At 29.2% G+C, this 23,612-nt stretch overlaps 2 protein-coding genes across 2 annotated transcripts; one reads left to right on the top strand and one right to left on the bottom strand.

Moving 5' to 3' along the window:
• The first annotated feature begins 7,910 nt into the window (after positions 1-7,910).
• LOC113865704 (protein RETICULATA-RELATED 4, chloroplastic-like) lies at positions 7,911-12,682 on the top strand. Its single transcript, XM_027500427.1, has 8 exons — positions 7,911-8,540; positions 8,811-8,879; positions 9,931-10,062; positions 10,166-10,219; positions 10,333-10,377; positions 11,111-11,250; positions 12,007-12,132; positions 12,221-12,682. The coding sequence occupies exons 1-8, from the start codon at positions 8,031-8,033 to the stop codon at positions 12,255-12,257; spliced, it is 1,113 nt and encodes a 370-aa protein (XP_027356228.1). The 5' UTR covers positions 7,911-8,030; the 3' UTR covers positions 12,258-12,682.
• Positions 12,683-14,442: 1,760 nt separating this feature from the next.
• LOC113864740 (NAD(H) kinase 1) lies at positions 14,443-23,356 on the bottom strand. Its single transcript, XM_027498800.1, has 11 exons — positions 23,163-23,356; positions 22,302-22,449; positions 22,083-22,202; positions 21,042-21,226; positions 20,441-20,554; positions 20,180-20,274; positions 19,424-19,530; positions 16,633-16,706; positions 16,011-16,089; positions 15,438-15,745; positions 14,443-15,067 (listed from the first exon to the last, which is right to left on the bottom strand). The coding sequence occupies exons 1-11, from the start codon at positions 23,187-23,189 to the stop codon at positions 14,759-14,761; spliced, it is 1,566 nt and encodes a 521-aa protein (XP_027354601.1). The 5' UTR covers positions 23,190-23,356; the 3' UTR covers positions 14,443-14,758.
• Between the last annotated feature and the right edge of the window lie 256 nt (positions 23,357-23,612).

Below are 23,612 nucleotides of genomic sequence, written 5' to 3'. Positions count from 1 at the left end.
AAATAATAAAATAAATTTATAGCATATGAAAGCTAACTTTTAAAAAATTACTTCAAATAATATTTATTATTGAAAGTTAATTGTTAATATTTCTTTTATTTTACTTTTAGCATTTTAAATAATTTATATTTTCACAAAATAAAAATAAATTCTTACTTTAGTCCTTTAAATATTAAGTGTAAGACATTCCAATTTTTGAATTTTACACTAGTGTGAGTCTTTTATTTTTATTTATCATTTTTGTTCTTTAATTCAGTGACGTGTATGATTAATTATGTAGTAAAAATAATGTTGTAAATGACATAATATATATTTTTATTTTATTTTAGTTTTTAAGATTATTACTAATAAGACATTTTAGTCTATAATTTTTAAAACTTTTCATTTGTACCTCATCTTCTTCTTCATTATTCTTTAACACTACCATTTTTGAGAATTATCATCATTAATTATTGTCAGTGTCTATATTATCTATAACAAATTCACTTTCGTTATCAGCACTTTTCTACACTCAAAACTTTAATTATTTCCTACATCAACCTCCTTAGTTCTCTTTCAAGATATATTCATTCCAACTTTACCTACATCAATTTTTTTAACAACTTAAAAGAATAGTATTCACTTCCATTATTATGCTTAATAGCCTCAGAATCCTGAATCTTTCTTTCAATGGACTTGTAGGTACAATATTGTCTTCTATTGGGACCACATTTCTTTTCACTAAAAAATTTCTTTATGGCTTTGAATTTATTGATGGAGCCTTTTTTATATTCTATTTTTTGTCATATTCGATTTGATTCACTTAGATCTTAATTCAAACTAGCTTACTGGGTTTATTTCAAAGTTCATTTTCAAAATAAAAAACCTCAATGTGTCAAATAACGGTAATAAAGTTGTCAACAGATAATACAAATATAGATAGGAGTTGACAATTGTATTGCTAAGAAATAATGAAATGATAGGTAAATAAAAAGTTTTAAAAATTAAGAACTAAAATGTCTTAATGTGACAATCTAAGAGACTAAATTAAAATGAAAGCATACACTACATTGTATACTAACATTATTTTTTCACACAATTAATCATACATGTCAATTAACATGACATGTTAATATTATATTACTGTATGTTTATGTTACATGACTTGAAGAACTAAAATGATGAATGAAAATAAAAATTAGAGACTAATATGAAATTTTTAAAATTTTATAAACTAAAATATTTTACACTCACTATTTCATGGACAAAATGAGGGTTCAATCCACAAAATAACTTTAACTCTTATTTTTAGTCATTTCATATGTTTTTATTAATTATACAATTAGTTTTATCTAATAACTTTAATTCAACTAATTAATTATAAACTATAAATTTTTTACTAGCTTATTAGCAATAAATTATAATTTTGTAGTTATTTTTATCAAATGAAGTCTATACTATTATCCAAACACACCCTACCTTTTAAATAGATTTTTTATTTTGCAAGTTAACCGTGGAAAACAAAAAAAATATAGTCCCTTAGTTGATAGCTCAACGGTAAAACTAGAAGGACAAAATGTAAAGATGAGAGTTCAAACTCTGTCACTTGCACAAGGAGATCTTGATATATGAATCAAACATCAGGGCCATCAAGGCAAATACCTAGCCCATGAAGACCAGATACTCACAACACAAGCACTGAGAAGGGCTTGAATAGCATAACCCATTATAATTTATGAAAACAAAAAAATCATGGCCCACCAAAATTAATGTGCTTGAATTGTGTTGTGACAAAATTCGCTGACACTACTATTCAAAATTAATTTTAGCACATAAAGTTGATAATTACTTGACCAAACAAGAAGTTGACATTAGCTTTGAAACTGTGATGTAGAAGATGCTATTTATGAGTGAAAACGAGAGGATATGGTTATAAAGAAAGTCTGTACTTAGTAGCTTTGAGCTAAGTAGCCCGAAATTATAATGAAATATGTGGTGGAATCAAGCATGTAGTTGACAACTTTACATTTGTTGCATGGCTAGGCAAAATAGTAGTTAAAAAGGGCACTTACGAAACTTGATAATAAAACACAAACCAAGCAAGATTCAACTACAAACCAGATTTGGATAAAATAAGATATCAAAACAGCACATGCAATAGTTTAGTTTTTCAGCAACCCATGTAGTAGGTATTGACTCCCAATGAATCAAACTTGTACAAACACATACTACAGGCACAAAACAGCAACGTTTTTCAGCATTTATGTTGCACATGTTTTTTATCGACATCGTTTTAATGTCGCACACATTTACTATGTGCATTTTCCAGGAAAAAAAAATACAGAGAAAAAAAGGTACAAGCAGAATTTGTGATAACAGAAAAATTCTCAATGGGACTATGTAGCAAACTTACAGTGACCCGCCCATTCCAGTGAGCTAAAACCACAGGCGATTATTTGGATTTAACTAACAAACAAAACTGGGGAAAAGGTAGCAAAGGAAATGCTAAATATGTAAGTTTTGTATCATAGTTTACATATATAAAAATAAAAACATTTTTTTAACATTTAAAATAATAATACAAAAAAGTGAAAGGGAAATTAATACTTTATTTGAAAGTCACAATCAATGCATCCTATTTTGATATATGTGATCACGCTGATAGAGAGGTACATTAAAGAAAAAAGTCCAGATTTGTCCACTTTTGCCAACAAATTAAAGTTGAGTGTTTTCTTTTCTACCTGGGTTCGTCAAGATTGTTAGAAATCATAGTTTGCGGTGAGTATTTTTGAGAATTGTTTGAAAAATATTTGCAAATCTTCATTGTATATTACAGTGTAAATAGCATTCAATTGCTCTGTGAATTTAATGAGGATTACAAAATAGAAAATCTCTAAGTAGAAAACAGGATGAAGAATGGTCATATAATATAAGTTTAGGGAAGCAACGTTGAATATTGAGCTGACAGAAAGTGCCACCAAAAGCTAACGGAGAGCACAAATAAATTGGCCTTAATAACACCAACTCCCTGGAGCTTGGACCAAGGGCCGGCTGTCCCAACTCTTAATTGTCTTTTCTATTGTTCCATCTTGTCTGTTATTTTTTTAAATATTATTATTTTTATATATGTTAAAAAATCATAATTAAAAAAAAAGTACTTGTTACTATACTTCTAAACTTATAATTACAGTATATACTCTTTTTAAATTAAATATTATATTTTTTTAATATCTTAAATATTTATAATTTTTTAATAAATCATTAACCCATTAGGTAAAAGAGCATATATACTTTTTATTTTATAAAGTACCTTAAAATTCACTTATAAAAAGTATATAACATACACATTATTTTAATTTAAATAAATATAAAAAGCAATTCTAGAATTGTGATTACTACCTATAATTAGAAACAGTAGTATCCAACATAGCAAATAGATAACTAATTAAGAAATATCTATTTCAGTCTCTCAAATTATAAATTTACGTATTTTAGTACAAAAAATTTAATTTGGTTTTTAATTAAAAATATTCATTTTAATTTCTTTTCTATTTTATTTGTCATTGTCATTTTTTATTAAAAAAATAAATATTATTTTATAAAGTTAAACGTTAATGTAAACTTTTATAAAGTCAAAAACTAAACTGATTAATACTTATAATTTAAAGACCTAAAATGAATATCTATTAAAACAAATGATTTTCAGAATCATGCAAAAGCCAAAAACAAATATTTAATATTGATTTATTTCATCATCAATTTTATATGCTGACATACTAAATTATTTGGGTATTTAAAAAGTTTATATAGAGTTTGTGAAAGTAGTTTATAATTTTTGTAAGTTTTTTCAGTTTATTTTAATAAATATTTTTATATAATTACCAAAATAAGTTTTTTTATTTTTATTTTATATTTATTATTTTAATTAGTTATATAAACCATTTATGTAATAAAATTATTGAATAAATGCATCTTAGATATAATATTCACGCATTACATTAGTACGTGTAAATGTGAAAAAATAACTTAAAATAAAAACACATATTAAGAAATTAAATTTTATTAAACTATAATTATAATATACTATAAGAAAAATATTTAAATAATTTTTTAGTAAAATATGTATGTATTTTTTAAATTATTAGTACAAATTGTCTATATTTTTTTGGTAAATATATGGTTAAAAATGAAATATATTAAATATCATCATATTGAGGTTGTTTATTAAGGGACTACTTAGTTTCACAAAATGTTTTTTAATTTTATTTTCTGTTTTTACTTTTAATTGCAAAATTATCACCTTATTTTTATTTTGATTATTATCTTAAAAAATTCATTCAAAATGTTTTCATATTTTTTTACATCACATATACATCCTTCATTAGAAAGGGGTAGAATCAGTATAAATAATAAAGAAAAAAATTATTTTTAGTATTTTATATAAAAAATTAGAAATTAATAAAAAAAAGTGACAGTTTTGAAATTAAAAAAAAAACAAACATGATAAATATTTCGTTGTAATAAATTGTATTCTAATGCAATTTTCATAATTTTCATCATACTTAATAAAAAAATTTAAATCAAAGATGATGATTCATAGTAGTACAGTATATATTTAACTATGTATGAGAAATTATTGATAATATTATGAGTTACTTTAATAATATTGTTCAAGTGTGTATACTAATTTATTAATTTTTGTTTCATTTTGATAATCATGCAATTATTAATTTTATTTAGAGAGATGTTTATAACATATTTTCTAATAAATTATTAATTATTTTAAATTTATTAAAAATTACAAAATTATAAGAGAAAAATTTTAAGTAAACTAATTAAAAAAATTTAATAAATGATTAATAGCATGTTACTAGTATTTGTCTCTCTTCAATGATGTCACTGTAACAAAGTAATATAAATGTTTATTTTTCTTACATATTTTTTTACTTGATTTATTGTTGAAAATTTATGTATGTGATATAATTATTCAGTGTAACTAAATTATTCATTTGCTCAAGTATTATCTCAATGCTCATAATATTTATTCTATTGTAATAGCCAGTATTTTACTACCATTTATGTGTAGAAGCCAGCCGTTAAATTTATACTTTAGATAATTTAATTTATATGAAAATATTAATTATTTACTATCTTACTTTGATATCTATAAGTAGTAATTTATTTTCTTTTTATCTACAATTAATAATTCTTTGAAGGACTTATTAAATGTTTGATTGTATTAACAAGTGTGAGGTGAATTTATTTATTAAAAGGTCTTATATTTGAATTCCTTTGAGAGTATTTTCTATTTTTTGGAACAATGGCAGTCATAAATTTTAATGAAAAAAGTTAAGTCATTTAAAATTGAAGATATTTGGTAATCTCTAACATTAAAAAATTATATTTAATTAATTCAATATTCTTTAATTAAAAAGGTAAAGGAAACTTAATTAATAGTAAATTATGAAAGGGAATATCTTTACGAGGAAATAGAAAAGGCAATGAAAAAAGATAAATTTTATTGTGCGTATTTTTTGATAAAGTAAAACTTTTGGAAAAGAAAGATAAAAGAGAATAAAATAGGTTTGGAATGTGCAATTGCTTATGGATTCCTATGATATATAAGGCGACACTGATTGACCAAACAAAAAAAAAAAAAAAAGATTACACTTTTCTTTGCCCCAAATTATTCTGAAATTTCGATGCCATTATTTTTGAATGATTCGGTCATCCTATCATGATTCCATCCATTTGATATTTAAATGAAAAGCATATTACTTTTTTTTCCCCCATTTAAGAATATATGTTTATATTGCAGCATTCTTAATATCGACAATGTTTAATTCCACGTTTATTATTTCAAAATTAATATACATATAATTTAATAATTAAAAAATACAATTTTATAAATATAAAATGTCATAATTTATTATAAAGATAAAATTTAATAATTTTATATAATTATAAAACTAACTAAATATAATACACTAATAAAGATCAAATAAATTACAATATATATATATATATAATTTATAAAAATACATATTTATGAAAAAAATTGAAATTTATATAAGGTGATACATAAAAATTTATAAATGTAAACATAAATATTCACAAAAAAAATCTAAAAATTTATACAGATAATAATGTAAACTTGAGTAACAAAGTTTATATAATATAATAAAACACAATTTTTATTACTAAAATTAAAATAAAATTAATAAAAACATGAATAAAAAGTAAAATTACTTTAATAAAAAAAATAATTTACATGTTATTTTAATTTTAATAATAAAATATATATGTAACATGAAAAAATCATATTTCATTCATTAAATAACAAACTCTTATATATAATACAAGAATTGATTAGTAATAATTTAAAATAAAATGTTTATTATTATATATATAAATTTAAGAGGACATGTTATATTATTTTTAAATTGATAATTATTGTTATTTAAATATTTTAAAATTAAAAATATATTTATATTTTTTAATATTGATCACTAATTTTATCATCAATAATATATATTTAATATAATATCAATGATTATGATTATTTTATATTAGAAAGGTATAAAATATCATTTTCATCTTCAAAATATCACATAAATTATCTTTAAATATTTATTATAAAATTAAAATTAAAAAATATATTTTAATTTTTAATACTTTTTTTAGTAGGCTTTGAAGACATATATTAAAAATAAATTATTATTAAAAATTATAGTATTTAATAATTTCAATACATTAAATCTTAATATATATTTTTTAATTTTAAAAAAAACTTATTATGACTAAATTGAATAAATTTTTAGATAAGTATGTATAGAAAAAAGTTAATATAAAAAGTTATATTAATCTATTAATCTTTATAGTGTGTCAAGTATAAATGACATAATATTTTTATATAATTAGTGATTTATATATTTTTTAATTTTCTTATAATTAAATTTCATAAGTGGCTTTTTAAAATTTTTAAATCATGCTGTTATTAGTGGATGATATCTTTAAAGTTGAATTATTATCGAGACATTTAGATTTTGAGTGCTAGTAGAGATAAATTTAAAGTAATTTTTTTTAATCTTTCATTGATTTATGTAATAAAATATTTATATAAAATTAGTACAAAAACTTGAATTAACAACGGAAGAAGTTAAACTCTAAATTTAAACGTTTCGTAAAAATAAATTTTAAGCTTTACGAGTGAGTCTATTTTTTTATTTAATTTTTTAGTTTTTATTATTTATCATATTTAAATTATAGCATATTGAATATGTGAGCACAAATAAGATTTGTTTGTCATAGTTATATTTTACTTGAAATAATATTGTTTGAGCTAATAAAATTACTACAAACAATAAAATTTCTTTTTTCAGTATTCAATACAGTAAGCATAAATATAGTTTGAAAGATATGTTTTAAATTTATTTTGAGTTATTTATTGCTAAGTAATAACAAGATTTTAAGAATTTGAAAAAAAATATTTATAAAAAATAATTACAACAAAAATGTTAATAAATTAGAAATATTATGTCATTGATACAAATATGTAATAATATTTTTTTGTTAAGGATTTAATTAAAATATTTTAAAATTACACATATTTAATTAAAATTTTGATAATTTAATTAAAAAATTAAGAACTAACAAATTAATTTAAGATATAAAAAATAATAAAAATATTTCGTTAGTAAAAAAATTATTTAAACTAAACTAATATGTAAATAAAAAAATAGTTGGTAAAAAAATAATTATAAAAACAAAATATATATTGTAACGAATAAGAGAATAACATAAAAACCAAGTGAAAATGATATAAGAAGTAACGCCCATCGCCTTCAGCGGAAAGAGGGAAACGGGGAAGGCAACAACAATTTCAAGCAAATATTAAATGGTTAGAGAGTCCAAACAAACACTCGAATGCTACTAACTCAAACAAACAACTCCTAACTGTTAACAAAACAAAAAAAAAAACAGAACAGAATCAGCTTTTCGCAAACTCAAAAGCAAAAGCAAAGAAGAAGAAGAAGAGAGTCCTAAGAACAATGTCCATCGCATTCTCCTTCATCAATCCTCCTTCGACCACTTCCCTTTCTTCTTCCAAATCGATTCCTTCGTTCTCCTTCTCCACCCTCCGTCTCCCTCTCACTCCCATTCCCGCTCCCCTCTCCCGCACCCACCGCCGCGCAGATCCCTTCCTTCTCCGCACCTTTGGCGGCGGCGGAGACGGCCACGGACACGGCGGATCATTCGGAGGTCATGGTGGCGGCGGTGGTCATGGAGATGGCCACGAGGATGGCAATGGCGGAGAGAACGAGGCGCTTGTGCTCCTGGCGGCGGCGGGGAAGTCGTTGGAGAGCGTGCCGGCTGACTTGGCCACGGCTATAAAGGAAGGGAAGATTCCTGCTGCCGTGGTGTCTCGGTTTCTGGAGCTCGAGAAGTCTCCATTCTTCCGATGGTTGCTTCAGTTTCCTGGCTTCAAGGAGCGCCTTCTCGCCGATGATCTCTTCCTTGCTAAGGTCGCCATGGAATGCGGCGTTGGCGTCTTCACCAAGGTTCCTTTCTCTCTTCTCTCTTCCATTCATTGTTTAAACATCATTCAGCAACTAATTATGGTTCTTTTTATTGATGGTGAATACTGTGTCAATCATGTTATAAGCGTGTACATAGGCATATTATTATGTGAGCAACAAGATTAGGTTAACGGATTTTTTATTGTCTGATCTAATTATGCTATGGAACAATGATACTTTTATTTATGGTTGTTATGTTTGCTTATGTGCTGATTAATAATCTTCTGTGACTTGTGTTTCTTCCCTCGCTAGACTGCTGCTGAGTATGATCGCAGGAGAGAAAACTTTTTCAATGAGCTCGAAATTGTCTTCGCTGATGTGGTATGAGTATTCTCAATTTCTTCAAAAATTATTGCCCGTCTTTCTGCATACATTTCCTTACTTGCTGTTACAGTATATCATTTACGATGTCTTCGCCTCAAAACACAAGCTTGATATATATGATTTGATGCCACTATGTACCTTAATGATGTTGACGAGCTAGAGGAATTGATAACGGCTAGTTTCTTTGGGTATTGGTTCCAATTTTGTATGATCTATTTCAGAAATTCGGACAGTTTTTATGGTTCTTGTATATGTCCAGACTCCATATATTATGTCATCCTTGTGTTTAAAAGCATTTTTTATCCCTCAACTTTTTGTCTGGGCTCTGCTCTGCTCTTTCTTATTCTGTCTTATATAATTGCATTAGCAGGGAAAGCACATCAAATGCTGAAACCCCAATCTAAGTAGTGGGTGGTTTGAGCAGAATTTTTCTCAATGGGGAGAGTGAACCATGGTAACCCATGTGGTGATGATATTTTATTTGCTCAATTGTTTGTAGGTTATAGAAAAAAGTATGCATGCTTCCCATCATTTATTTGGAACACTCTAATGGAGATAGATGCTCAATGTGACTATAATATTTATAATAAAAAAGACTTTTCTTTGTTTGGATAACAGAATTTGTTTTTCTACGCTAATGAATTTATGTACTAACATTTGAATTAATTCCGTTGTTTTACTTCTAAAAGGAAGTTTGGACAAGCTTACTTGGAACATGTGAAAATAATTTATGATTTTTTTTTTTCATAAGCTCTCGTTATCTTATTTCTATAAACTTCTTGGTGCTGCTTATCATAATAAATTCTTTTTTTAGCTTATTCCAATAAGTTTCACTGTCAAATTTATATTATAAATCGGCATGTGATAAGAGTTTATTCAATAAGCATTTAATTAAACTGTTTTTTTTAAGTGCACCCTAATACATTTGTGTCTTGTTTGTGTGTTATTTGCACTTTGTACATGCTACAGTCCATAGAAAATATTGCTTCCTGTGAAACATTTATTGTAGTCAATGGCATAACATCCCGTTTACATTTACTGTCCATAGGTCATGGCCATACTCGCAGATTTCATGCTGGTTTATCTTCCTGCACCTACTGTAGCTCTTAGACCACCACTTGCAGGCAGTGCAGGGCCCATTGCTAAGTTTTTCCACAGCTGCCCAGATAATGCATTTCAGGTGCATGTCCCATAGGTTATATTGATGTGTTTTTGTTTTGATTCCTTATATAATTTTCACAAATAAATGTTAGTAATATCATATTCTTTATTTCCTTCAACAGGTTGCTCTCTCTGGAACATCATATTCCATATTACAGAGGATAGGTGCAATTGTGGTATGTACAACTTGGTATATTCTGTCTTTTCTTGCAATTTTAATCCAATTTCTTCTCATTTTTTTCTTTTAGTTTTCTATGGCTAATTGTTATAATGCGGTTACCTTTCTCAGCGTAATGGAACTAAGCTTTTTGCAGTTGGAACTGCCTCATCACTGGTTAGTTCTTGTCTTCCTCTTCTCTATAACTTTTAGGAGTATTTATTTATGTTTATTCATTAATCATTGCAATAGTTAAGGGCACTCATGTTTTGGCAATTGAGTTGACTGATGCAGTCTTCTCATTTATGATTTGCCTTCATATTATGGGTTTGATTGCAACAAATCTAGAGAGCTACACAAGGTTTTTAGTCTTCAAATTATGGGTATGGTTCCAGTCAGATCAAGTACTGCAGAAATTCTAGTATTTCACATAGTTTATTTATAAATATTTCTCATAGGTGTGGTGAATGGTTAATTTTTATGTGGGTGCTATTTAAATGTACTTTCTACTATATTTTTTTGTATGATTAATTTTTACACACCTGCGTCTGAGTTCAGTTTGTTGATGATGCAGTGCTAGTGTAAATCCTGATCCTTGACTTGCTCTTGTATTGAACTTATTTTTCACCCATTGGATGTATTGAATGAGACTGATTTGGCGTAACACATTTCCACTATTACAATCAACTGCTTTTATACATGTTCTTCAAATTTGAATTTGAAATTGTTGATCTACTAGTTCTTATGAATGAGATAGTGAATGGCCTAAAAAGTTTCCAAGGATCTGTCGTATATCACCTTTTCATTTGATAAATTATCCTGCCGATTCTTATTTCCCTCAAGTGTTTTAAATGTCAGTGGAATAACTGAGTTGAGACACTAATATATACTGCATTTTGTTTCCATTCAGGTTGGGACAGCTATGACAAATGCCTTAATTAATGCAAAGAAGGCAGTTGATAAGTCTGCTGCTGGGGAAATTGAAAATGTTCCCATATTGTCTACCAGTGCTGCCTATGGTGTCTATATGGCAGTTTCTAGCAACCTCAGGTAAAAGGGATGATGTAATTAGTGATGGATTATTTGAAGCTTATAATATAAAACCTTCAAATGATTCGAGCAAGTGGTCTTAACTTCAAACTTGCTCTTACCTTTGTGCATCTGGGTTGCACTAACTTGTAACTAACGTAATCCATTTAAATGGTCATTGTGGCATTTAGAAAAATTATTTCACTGTCAAACACTAGTGATTTAAATGCTATAGGAATCATTGAAAAATCAATGTTTAAAAAATATGATCAATATGATTATAATGTGAGTGCTACCCACCCATATATAAGTAATTATTATCAGTTGCTTGTCGTTGTTCATAATGTTGGACTTATTGTCACTGATTACAGACTAGCATCTCAGTACATATCATGATGAATTGCTTGGAGAGAAAGCGCATGCTTTCTTCTCCATTTTTGATGCTTTCTTCTCCATTTTTGCATGTTTAAAAATGTTTATTTAATGATTTAATCAACATTTAATAGACAAATAAAGCTACTGGAAAAGTTAAACAAATATTTTGAAATGCTGATTGTTGTGGGAGATGCTATTTGCTCAATTTTATGATGTTGCTTAATTTTCTAAAGAAAATTCACGGTTTATAAATTGAACCTTTTAACTTCTGTTATACAGAGTATGTTAACATTATTATTACTTTCAATCATATTTGAAAATGTTCTAGCCTGTTCTTGTCTTCTGTAACTTTATGTTGATTGTTGTATAAAACCTTTACTAGGATTCTGATTTTGCTTACAGGTATCAAGTACTTGCTGGAATTATTGAACAGAGGATGTTGGAACCTTTGCTGCACCAGCACAAGCTTTTACTTAGTGCATTTTGCTTTGCTGTGCGGACTGGCAATACGTATTTGGGTTCATTATTGTAAGAAAATTCATACTTTTTCTGATTACTTGTGAATGGAGCATTGCTTGTTGCCAGTGGCTAATGTTTTGTGATTTTGCCATGACAGGTGGGTGGATTATGCTCGTTGGGTGGGGGTTCAGTAGGCCCAAGACCAAGATCACATGAGTTGGATTTTTCTTGATTGACTACATTTTTCTCAAGATGTTGTTTTGCTTCAGTACTGGACCACCAGACAATTTATTTTCCTGCAGGCTAGCAGAAGTTTGGTTGTAGGAATAGCCCAATAGGTTATCGTCCCCTCTATTTTTGCATGCTCATTGCGGATCACTATGCGTGTTCTTCATCTCAAGAGTTTCCTCATTCAATTTATGGCATGAGGATGTGGACATAATTTATTTTTTGTTACCAGGACATAATTTGATACTCGATGAAAACTGAAAAGTTGCATCTTATTGCAAGATATTAAAGAAACAAGTTTTTGTTACTAATACAAGTAATTCTCTACATTGAACTATGCCCTCCCCTTATCTTTTTTCCCTATAGCATGATCTACAGGCTGTGTATTATTTTACAAAATTAGCTTATTGATTAATTTCTTGCTTGTTTGGTAGAATTATGCTAGAATTGTTTTTAAAACTATATCGATATGCCTGCCTGAGGAGATTTTCTTAATCGCTATTGAATTCAACCTGATGTCCTGAGTGCATTTTCCCTGTGTGCATCTTAGAAATTTGCTCATTCTATCTTGTGTTAAAGTTCAGTTAATATCTTTTCATGTTACTAACATGACAAAATGGCTTTATAAGGCCGGGTCTGGTTGCCGAATTTTAAATTCAAGAAATCAATAATTAAAAATGCTTAAAATGAAAGTCAAGTATTAGGAGTTATGAATAATAAAAATAAAAAAAAGCATAATAAAGAGATTTTCATATTTTCTTTTAAAAATAAGTCATTTGAATTTTTTTTTTACTTGGCATAAAAATTATATAATTACAATTTTACAATATTTAAAAAAAATTTCTTACTATTTAAATGCATGCAATATAGTAATTTTACCCCATTCAAACACAACTCAAAAGTAATTATTATACAACTCACTGTTATTTATACTAAATTTAGGTTTACTTGTATTTCTGTTATATTATTTTAATTTAGTATTATAGTAAATTATAAAAAATGTAACAGAAGTGTACTGATTGGCAAATATAAAATCAATACGAGGATGTTTTAATTTCTTCATACGAGGATTAGTCTCATTCAAAGGATGTACAGATACTTGGCCAATTTTTTTTAGAGGCTTTTTAAAGTTTTCTTATATCTGAAATATAAAATGCATAAATTTAAAATCATATCAAGTTATACCTTTGAAATTTTAAAAGTAGGAAATGACTTTAGCTAAACACTTCATTCTTGATTCATAATCATTTTTATCACTCACAGCAAGTGTATTTTGAACATTAACAGATGGCATTTTGATGATTATTAATAAATTACTTACGAATGTTTTTAGACATTGTTTAACAATCAAAGTTGAAAATTAATTTTGATGTAAGTAACGTGATATTAAAAAAATAAAAAAGACAGACTAAATTTGTAAGCTGGTGAAACCAACTTTTGTAAATAGACTATTATTATTTTTGGACAACTTAATTAACCTCCATAAGCTCTTATTAAATAAATAATTTATACCATATATTTATCATTGAAAGAACTTATTTTTATATAAAAAAGTAATATATTAAGTTAAAAATAACGCAAAGTTATAAAATATTTTCATGTTATTTTAGCTTACATTACATGACATATTAAGCTAGAAAAACTCTTACCCATTGATCTACATATTCGGTAATTTTCATAATGAATGTTTAAAATAGCTTAAATTGTAAAATATAATTGTTTAAATGAAAAAATATATTTTCAATTTTTTTAGTTATACAAATGTTACTTTATTTTTATTTTATTTTAAAAAGTTGTATTAAAAGCAAAGAAAATAATTTTTTTATTATCATTATTTTTAGACAATTTATTTAAAAAATAAAAATAAGATAGCATTTTTATAATTAATATCAATAAGACATTTTCTTAAATCAAATGGTCCCTTGTTTTTTAAAAAACTTTCAACGTAGTAAAGATAAACTATTATATTTTCCAAAACAAATTAAACAAAACCTACATTATATTGACTGTAATCTATAAAAAGTACAATTGAGATTGCTAAATAATTAAAATTTGGTATTTTATAATTTATTTAATTCTATAAACTTGAGGATTCAAACACTAATTCCTTTTAAAAATGACGGGGGAGAGAACGGGGCAACGTAGGAAATAATCGTAAAAGTTATTGTAAATATAATAAAGTGTAGTTTCCCAGCTGTATTCAGATCTTACATTATATTGTAATATAATAATCTCACGACTCAAGCTTTACATTTTTCTTCATCATCGGTGGCCATTAGCTGTGTAATAAATTAAAACTACAGTGGCTATTCATACAATACAAGGAAGAAAACTACGCTAAATTGTTTTGTTTCTAGATTTTCTGTAACACCCTGTTTTTTATCTTGAGAAATGACTAGTCAGTTTCCAACTATATTTGCTCTAAGCTTCTAAAGGCATCCTACTAAGAAAGAAGGATAGGAAGATGTCATGTTTCCCGGGGGCCATCAAATGATTGTGTCTTTCTCAAATTCCAGTGGAGACCCTCATGAATACTGCGCAAGAAATCATTGGTAGAATCAACAAGACAAGCTGTAGGAACAGGCCAAGGTGCCATGCTGCACACTAGTGCATCTCCCGGTGCTAACTGCTTCCTGTCTTTGCCATCAAATGATGCCCATGCAGGGCTTCTGCTATTGAATGGTACTTGCACCCTCAAAGTGACATGCTCCGGAAATATCAATGGCCTAAAAGATAGGGAATGCGGGCAAATTGGTGTGAATAAGATACCTGGAACCTGCAGATTGATGACTCAAGTTTCAAACTGAGCTGCGTATTGATAATATTTATATAAACTAAAGAGGGGAAACAACTTCTTCAAGGGAAGGGTTGGCCGGAATTTCCATTGTAAATTGTTATCTAAGAATAAAAAGATAAACTGTTTGAGGTATCTATCCAGTAACAGCCTAACAGGAGGGGAAAAAAGAATATGAAAAGCAACTTGTAATTGTCAAAGCAAACACTTCAAGCCAGTGATCAAAAGCAGTTCAACAACATTATGGATAATAGAATTTTTTATTGAGACAAACATTGTCAACTAGAAAAAAAAAAAAATCAGCTAAACTCTGCAATCAAGACTATGAATAAGAAACTCTTCAACAAAGTACCTGTGGATGGACCATTGATCCTCCAGCTGCTAAAGAATATGCTGTACTACCAGATGTTGTAGATAAGATTAATCCATCCCCTTGCACACATGTGACGAAGGAGTTGTCACAGTAGCATTCCAAATTTGTTAGGAAAGATGATATTCCACGATCAATAGTAACCTCATTTAGAACAAGCATTGATTCTTCAGTTTCATAATCATTTTTAGCTGCATCTCGTATAACATGACATAGCAAACGGTGTCGTAATGTGATACTAATGGGGCCCTTTAAAATTGATTCAAGGTATTCTTTGTAATGTTCACTGTCTGAAGGATGGTTAAGTTCAGCTTCCAACTAGAAATGAAAGCAAATATTATAATAAAAAGTAAGATAAGGAATATCAGCAATACCCTCTTTATTATTGATTAAAATTTATTAAAAACTATAAAATTATGTGGATCCCACTGTTTCTCACTTTTAATTTAATGTTTCTCGCTTATACTTTTGTAGTTTTCAATAAATTTTAGCTAGTTAAGAATGTGTTGCTAGTATTCCTCAAGTAAGATAATATACACGAATACAGAAGGATACAGAAAGGGGTCATAAAGCCAAGAGAGCCTAAAGAAAAGGGGACAATAGGAGGCACTGGCCCTTTGAACATAGATGCTGCCTGCACATTAAATACATGAAAAAGTACTAATCAATGTCACGAAGCAAACCAACATAACAGATAGGAAAAGTAAAACAATGATTATAATAGACCTAAGATCAAATGTTACTTAAATGAAATTTAAACTCCAAAAATAAAACAAAAGAGCTTTTTATTTTTAGTGTATATATTAGGTTGAATAAATAGTTAAAAGTACAATTTTAGCAATACTACCTCAATGCATAGAATCATTCATAAAAAGTATTTAGCAATATATACTGTTAACAAAAATAAAAAAGATTAGCAATTTAAAAAGTGCTTAAACTGCAGGGACCAGTGCTATGGATATCAGGAAATCTTAAAGACTTCCTTGTGGCTTATTCACAAGGTTTATGCAAATACTTTTCTGGCTTCTGACCATATTTTAGGTGACAAAGTTGACAGATTCAAATTTTGAAAAATTAACCTTGACTAGATGTGGATAAAAAATAGTTTACTTCCACAGAGTAAAATCAAGGAAATTCTCAGTTTTGTTGCAATACTAGAAAGCTAGATTTCACATACCCATAGAACAGTGCCATCTCCACCAAGAGTTATCACAAGGTCAACTTTAGTGTGCAGCATCAAAATTTCCTTATCTAAAAACAAAAAATTGACGCTCATAAATAGTTATGATTTGGGGAATAATAAAAACATGCAACCACTATCATCAAATAGTTCACTGATGATTGATTTGGGTCCATTAATTTTGAGCTAAACTCTTATAATCTTGGCATTATGTCCTGCCAGAATGATGAGCTAAAATCTAAACAGAGAATTGATATGATATTATATAAGCACAGAAAAAGAGCATAGCTTCCAAAATTATGCCGACAAAGAAATTGCATCATGTTAAGTGTACAATATTTTCTTGGTGTGCATCAAGGATAACTAATAATATTTGAATGCTGCCGTACTGAAACTAGCAGGTCATCATTTTGAAGCTAATAGAAAACATGGCGTACAATAACTTGACTAATCAACTATAATTTTAACAACTGGAAGACACTTATAAGGTTTTACTTTGGAAAAAAACAAGGAACATTCAGCCAAAGAACAATTGAAAAGAAGGGTAAGGCAAGGGACCAACATATCTATTAAGGTATATGCACTATGCAGAAGCAAGAGATCGAAATCAATTGAAGAATTATGAGAAGCAAAATGAAATGATAGCAATATAATTTCACTAAGAAAAGAGTGTACAAAATCCTCTTATAATAATGAGGATAAAACAAAGAAATCTCTCTTAAAAGGAAACAAAGATGAACAATGAATTGATGATGTAAAAATTAATAATTCAACTCCTATTTACATAAGATTCAAATAAATTAAATCCAATAAATGAATTAGAGGTTAATACGAAACTAAAGTAAAGACCATTGGTTTTAATGGTAGTTAATAAAATGGAATTTGAATCATCCACTTAACAATCTCCACTTTGGCTCGAATTCAACTAGTTGTTCATCACCATGTCTTCAAACTTTGTAGAGACTAACCAAATTCAAGCAATGTTGAAACTTGGTATTTCAAAGAGGCTCAATAAGCATATCTGCTAGATTCTAAGATGTGTGGATATTTTTTACTACAACTTTACCAACAACAACCATGTCTTGAATAAAGTGATATTTTATGTCAATGTGTTTGGTCTTGTTGTTATAACGACTGGTCTTAATTGAATAAGTGTTCTTAATAGCACTTGTTAAGGTATATGCACTATGTGGCCATAGTAGTCAATAGTGGCCGCTATCGCGGTGGAGCAGAGCAGAGAAGCACGGCGCAACTATAGAGACCCAATAGCTTCACGGTTCAAAGGAACGACTGTCGCAACCACTATTCTATTCTTGCTGAAATGCCAAACTTGTGTTTCTAAATGTTGTGCAACTTATAGGGGGGGGCATCTTGGGATTTTGCCCCCTCTTATTTTTTGACATCTTCTCTTCGTAAGCCCTAAGCTTTTCATTTTATCTCTCAGCTCTTCTCTCATTTCTCCTCTCATTTTATCTCTTCTCTATGATTCCATTGCCTCCAGTGGCCTTCATCTCCAACGATGCTTTTGACACGACAGAGGCATTCTTCGGTCATCTTCAACTCTTATGAAGCTTCCAACATGACCCAAATTGTTTTTAGTTGTCTTCTTCAACTTCAAGTTCAACGAAGCTTCCGACGTCACCCATACATTTTCTAGTCATCTACATCTCCGACCAACTTTCCCGCAAACCTTCTAGTGAACTTGCACATATTTCATGACTGAACATTTTTTTTCCCTATTTTCTTTCTCTATTTTGATTCTCCTACTTTGTTTTGTTTTCATTAATATTTCATGTCTTTAATTTGGGTCTTAATTTAATATTTTTTAGCATATATATATATGTGAAATTTAATTTATATTAGATATATTTAAAATGCCTAAAATGATGGTTATCCCACTATTCGCTATCCCACTATAGCATTTTTTGGGTCAACTGCTCCGCGCCTCTATCTAGGATTGACTCCTATAATAGAAGCAAGATTTCAAAATGAATTGAAGAATTATGAGAAGCAAAATGAAATGATAGTAATATAATTTCACTAAGAAGAGAGTGCAAAATCCTCTTATAATGATGAGGATAAAACAAAGAAAAAGCCTCTCTTAAAAGGAAACAAAGATGAACAATAAATTGATGATGTAAAAACTAATAACTCAACCCCTATTTATATAAGATATAAATGAATTAAAACCAATAAATGAATTAGAGGTTAATATGAAACTAAAGTTAAGACCATTGGTTTCAATGGTACAAAATAAAGTAGAATTTGAGCCATCCACTTTCCAATATCAAAGAACAAAATTGGTTTTAGGCTTGTGTGGTCAAATCATAAAGGTTATGTACCTATTGTGGGCTTCGACAAAAATAAAAGGAAATACTAATACCATTACCAGCATATAGTCTAAATGATTTAGAAAAAGCCTGTGATAGGGTGCCGTGAGAAACTGTGTCTTGCAAATGGGTTTAGAGAATCCTAGTTAATAAATTGACAGAAGTAAATACTAAACTTTATTTTTCCCTCCATCTTTTTCCTTATTCTTTTACATATGAATGTATGATATAATCCTAGTTAATAAATTGACAGAAGTAAATACTAAACTTTATTTTTCCCTCCATCTTTTTCCTTATTCTTCACACAAGTTTTGGCACCTCTCAAATGCAACGAATCCACAAAAAAGGCAAAAAAGTCCCTGATAAATACCTCAAAAGATAACACAATGCACAAGATGTGCAATTTTGTGAAGCACACATCAAGTGAAGAGTATCCTTTAATGATTCTTATTGCTTACCATCATTCCAAGTTTCTACAAAGTTATAGTGTGATGACTCTGTCAAAAGTTCCACCTTGACACGAGGTTCCACATAGATGTGTAGTTTCTTTTGCTGCCTCAACCATCTAGGAATGAGAAAAAAGGCAAGCAGCATCATTAAAACAAGGTTTGGCATATGCTAGAAAGGTAAAATCAAAATGAAAAATTCCATGCCATACAACCCCATTATTGTTTTATACGAAAGACATATACAAGGAAGGATAAAAAGGAAGAGGATAGATGTAATAGTAAATAATAAGAGGTGAAGTCAAACTTCAAACTTGAAAGGAAACAATCTTTACTTTGCCAAATCAAACTCGCACAAATGAATTGCAAAGCAGGGTTAAGTTTAATTTTTGTGTGAATCTAGTGAGAGGATTTAATCTTTGACCATCCATTATGATTGTATAGTTAAGATTAGTTCCTCCCATGTCTCATGTGTGCATGTGCGTGTACACATGTAAAAACAATGTTCTCAGCTTTTATATTATGAAGAGACCTCTTAAGTTTTTGCAACAACTGTTAAGAAAGAAAGAATGAAAGACATCAGCAAAAGTTGCAAGATTCCATAGAAATGTAAAATAACTTGCGAGTTCTATGATCAAACCTCTATTCCATAAAATATTCCGTACTTTTGTTAAGAATTTCAGACTCAAGTCAGCATCATATTATAAGGGAAGAAAACTTGACTTTGGGAGAACAGAAAGTGAAAACAAATAATGTAAGGATTCACACCTAATCATTTCAGCACATAGAATTTGAACTGAAACTGAATTTGGTTTGGTCAATATGAGCACTGTTTGTGGGCATGACTCCCACTTCAAAGAGATCTGGAAGAGATATAGCTTCTCAATTAGACAATAAAGAAGTAGAACTATTGAAAATTTAGCACTAGCTTGAAGACAAACTTTAAGAAAAGTGACACACAAGCTTATCAATTGCAATAATAATATTTAAATAATAAAATCAAATCACTCACAACAACAGAAGAGATACCTGCTTACTACTGCGCTCTGCAGTAGTTATATTTCCTCTTTCAAAAGAGACAACATCATGTTTGTGCTGATCACTTTGCTCACCTTTACAGCACCATGAAAGTTTAAATGAAGCCTGCATAAAAAAGGATAAAAAAGATCAAGTTCAGTTAAGGCTTAATTGGTAATTTTAACATTATTAACAGACATGACAAAAATTGTAATCACTTCGAGGATATGAATTAGTTACTGGTAGGACAAATTTGTCAAAATATATGGTGGTGGTACTTGCACAATGTCATGGGAAAATGGACAAAAAATTCAACAGTAAGTTCACAATTTCATACCAGTAAGAACATTAGTAATTACCCCAGTTTTCATTTGAATGTAATGGCACAAGGCTTAACTGCCAGTGCTGTTCTGAAGACTCGTAATCTATTCAGCCATATGAATGTTTGAACATGAGAACCATCAACAAAATGGCTTATTGATTATATAGGTATGCAAACACATCACACATATGCAAATATGTCAAAGCATTAAATATCAATAGGAACCCAACTGCAACAGGATGATCATACCATAATAACCCAATTTGCTTCAAGTAGGGATTCATGAAATACCTTTCTGACCATCTTGGAATCAGAATCAGGTGTTCCATCCCTAAGAACCTCGTGGGAGCAAATACCATTCCTTGAACAACATCTTTCAGACTGTCCATTAGCTTCATTATATAATGTTGGTTGTTTGGCAGGGTTATTTGACCTCACATCATCAAGATCAGTCTGATGCTCTAGACATGATTTCTCTGTAATAAAAACAAGCAGTGAACAGAAGGTAGGTGTTAAATTGATGCTTCAATCAATGCATCTCAAGAGGTCCTCAATATTACCAGCAGATATTAGAACTTCAGAAGGTATGAATTCAATTAATATCCAAAATATTTAATTGTTTACTTTCTCCTCAGGTCTGGATTGAGACCATCAGACTAAATTCTTTTACAACCTTATGTAAATTGCAGGGGTATTCTATTTTTAATAATGGACATAAAAATACTATTAAGATGAAATAATTAGAAATCAAATCAGAATTAAAAAACTTCTCAAATTCACTGACTAAGCCCAGGATTTAGGATAGAAGCCCCTAAATTCTGAAATACAATATCATGTCAAGTGAGCATGAATACATAGTGAATTCAAGGGAAAACCAAGTTCAGAAAAATGTGATGAACAAAATCACTCCTTATATAAAGGGAATAAAAGACTGTAATGCTTCATACATTATCAAACAAAAAACGAAGCCGGAAAGGTACTCTCATTTGAGAGAGTAGCCTGCAAAACAACATTATACAACTATAAGAACTCAAATTCTAATCACTCAGACGAGAATTCCATTGTGTTAAACACAGACTTACGACAACAATTTTGGATGAATTGGAATAGAAAAAAATAAAATCAGAAGAAACATACATTGTATATAACTAAAGATGTAGAAGCAACAAAAAGAAATATATTGCTCATCAATTTACAAGTATACAGAGAGCACAACCACAGTTGAGTCAAAATCAGATGAAAGAAATTATGTTCCTTCAGCAATATCAACTGTTACAGAATAGAAAATATAACTACAGAAGCCGCATCTTGTAGTTATTCAATTATTAGCACCTGTGTGTTCAAACTTCAGATTCCGTGCCCTCTCCAACTCATATTTACGTTTCCATTCAGCAGCCTCAGCTTGAGCAGAAGCTTTTCCTTCGGCAACTCGCCTGAGGGCCTTCGCGACAGCTAGAAGGAGTTTAAGATAAAATAAGGACAAAGATCTTTGTATCAAGATCATGTCTTGCTGCAGTTGATATTAATAATTTCAACAGAATATGATCATACTTCTTAAAGCTTCAGAGAACTCTATAAGATGGTCATCTGACCCCTGGATTGGAGCTTGAAGAAGCTCTTGCACTTCTTTCTCAGGGAAGAGAGAAAAGGAATTGACAAAACCATTCTCAGCCTGTGAACATGACATACTTGTATTTCCCTGTTACATGACGAAAACCAGACAAACCAAGAAATACACTTGTCACTGATGCTGATATATGTGAAACTGCTGCCCTCCTTAGTAGTGGACTATATCCTATATATATATATATATATATATATATATATGAACAAAGAAATCACAGAACTATTGACAATCTTGGACCTAGTTCCTTTTGTCCCTTTTTTTATAAGCCGAACATATCAATGACTCGTAGATATTCATATTAGCATATATATCCTCTATGGCTCCATGTCAATAAGATATGGAGGTAGCACGAACTGGCATCAAGAGTAGAGATTTACAATATATCCCAACTAAGAATCTAGACATGTTCTAGAAGCAATCCTAGTGATGCTGATCCTATGAGTAATAAGGGAATCAAGGTCAACTTCAACTATAAATCATTTTGGGCATCCTCATTTTTTCTTTTCTACATAACAATTGAATTTTCTCATGAAAATAAGTTTAGTCATGTTGTAACAGTAAAGAATTCCCAGGCTCCAAAATTCCAGGAGCACAAGTCCAAACTAAAATTTCAACCTCAAAATGGGGCTTGAAGCAAACAGCCCAATGAACAAACCCGATTAGTGAACAAAAACCCTAGCAATATAAACACAATAACCAAACCAAAAATTAAGATTAATAAAACAAAGAGAAGCAAATTGGAAGCTGAAATTAAGAAGGAGATTATCAAAGCAGGGAAGAATTACCGAGGAATTGAGTTTGTTTGGGGCCATAGAAGAGAGTGTAGAGAACAGAGAGAGAGAGAGAGAGAGAGAGAGATGAAGAATTTTGATCCCTTTCCCTGGTTGAGCCTTCCCGTTTGAAGAATTTTGACCTTGCAATATACTATTCTATATATCTATATGTATATATATTATTCCCTCTTCTCACAAATACAAAGGAAGATACATTACTTTTTGTTGGATTACAATTTGGAATGTAACACCCTCGAAACAGTGACATTTTTACTTTTTTCTTCTTGAAGTGAAGGCAAAGACTAATTTCTTTGGACACATTTTAATAATTCGGAGTATTAATTCTTTTGGCATTTACACTGATTGATTTAATTTCTCAAAATAATATAAGTGATTTTAATTTTTAATTCTGCAAAATGGATAATTGTAAATTTTCTTTTTTTATGTCTATAAATATTTTTA

Source organism: Abrus precatorius, unplaced genomic scaffold (genome assembly GCF_003935025.1).
Source record: "Abrus precatorius isolate BTA unplaced genomic scaffold, Abrus_2018 Scaffold4, whole genome shotgun sequence".
Taxonomy (NCBI): Eukaryota; Viridiplantae; Streptophyta; class Magnoliopsida; order Fabales; family Fabaceae; genus Abrus; species Abrus precatorius.
This window is presented reverse-complemented; position numbering and strand designations above follow the sequence as displayed.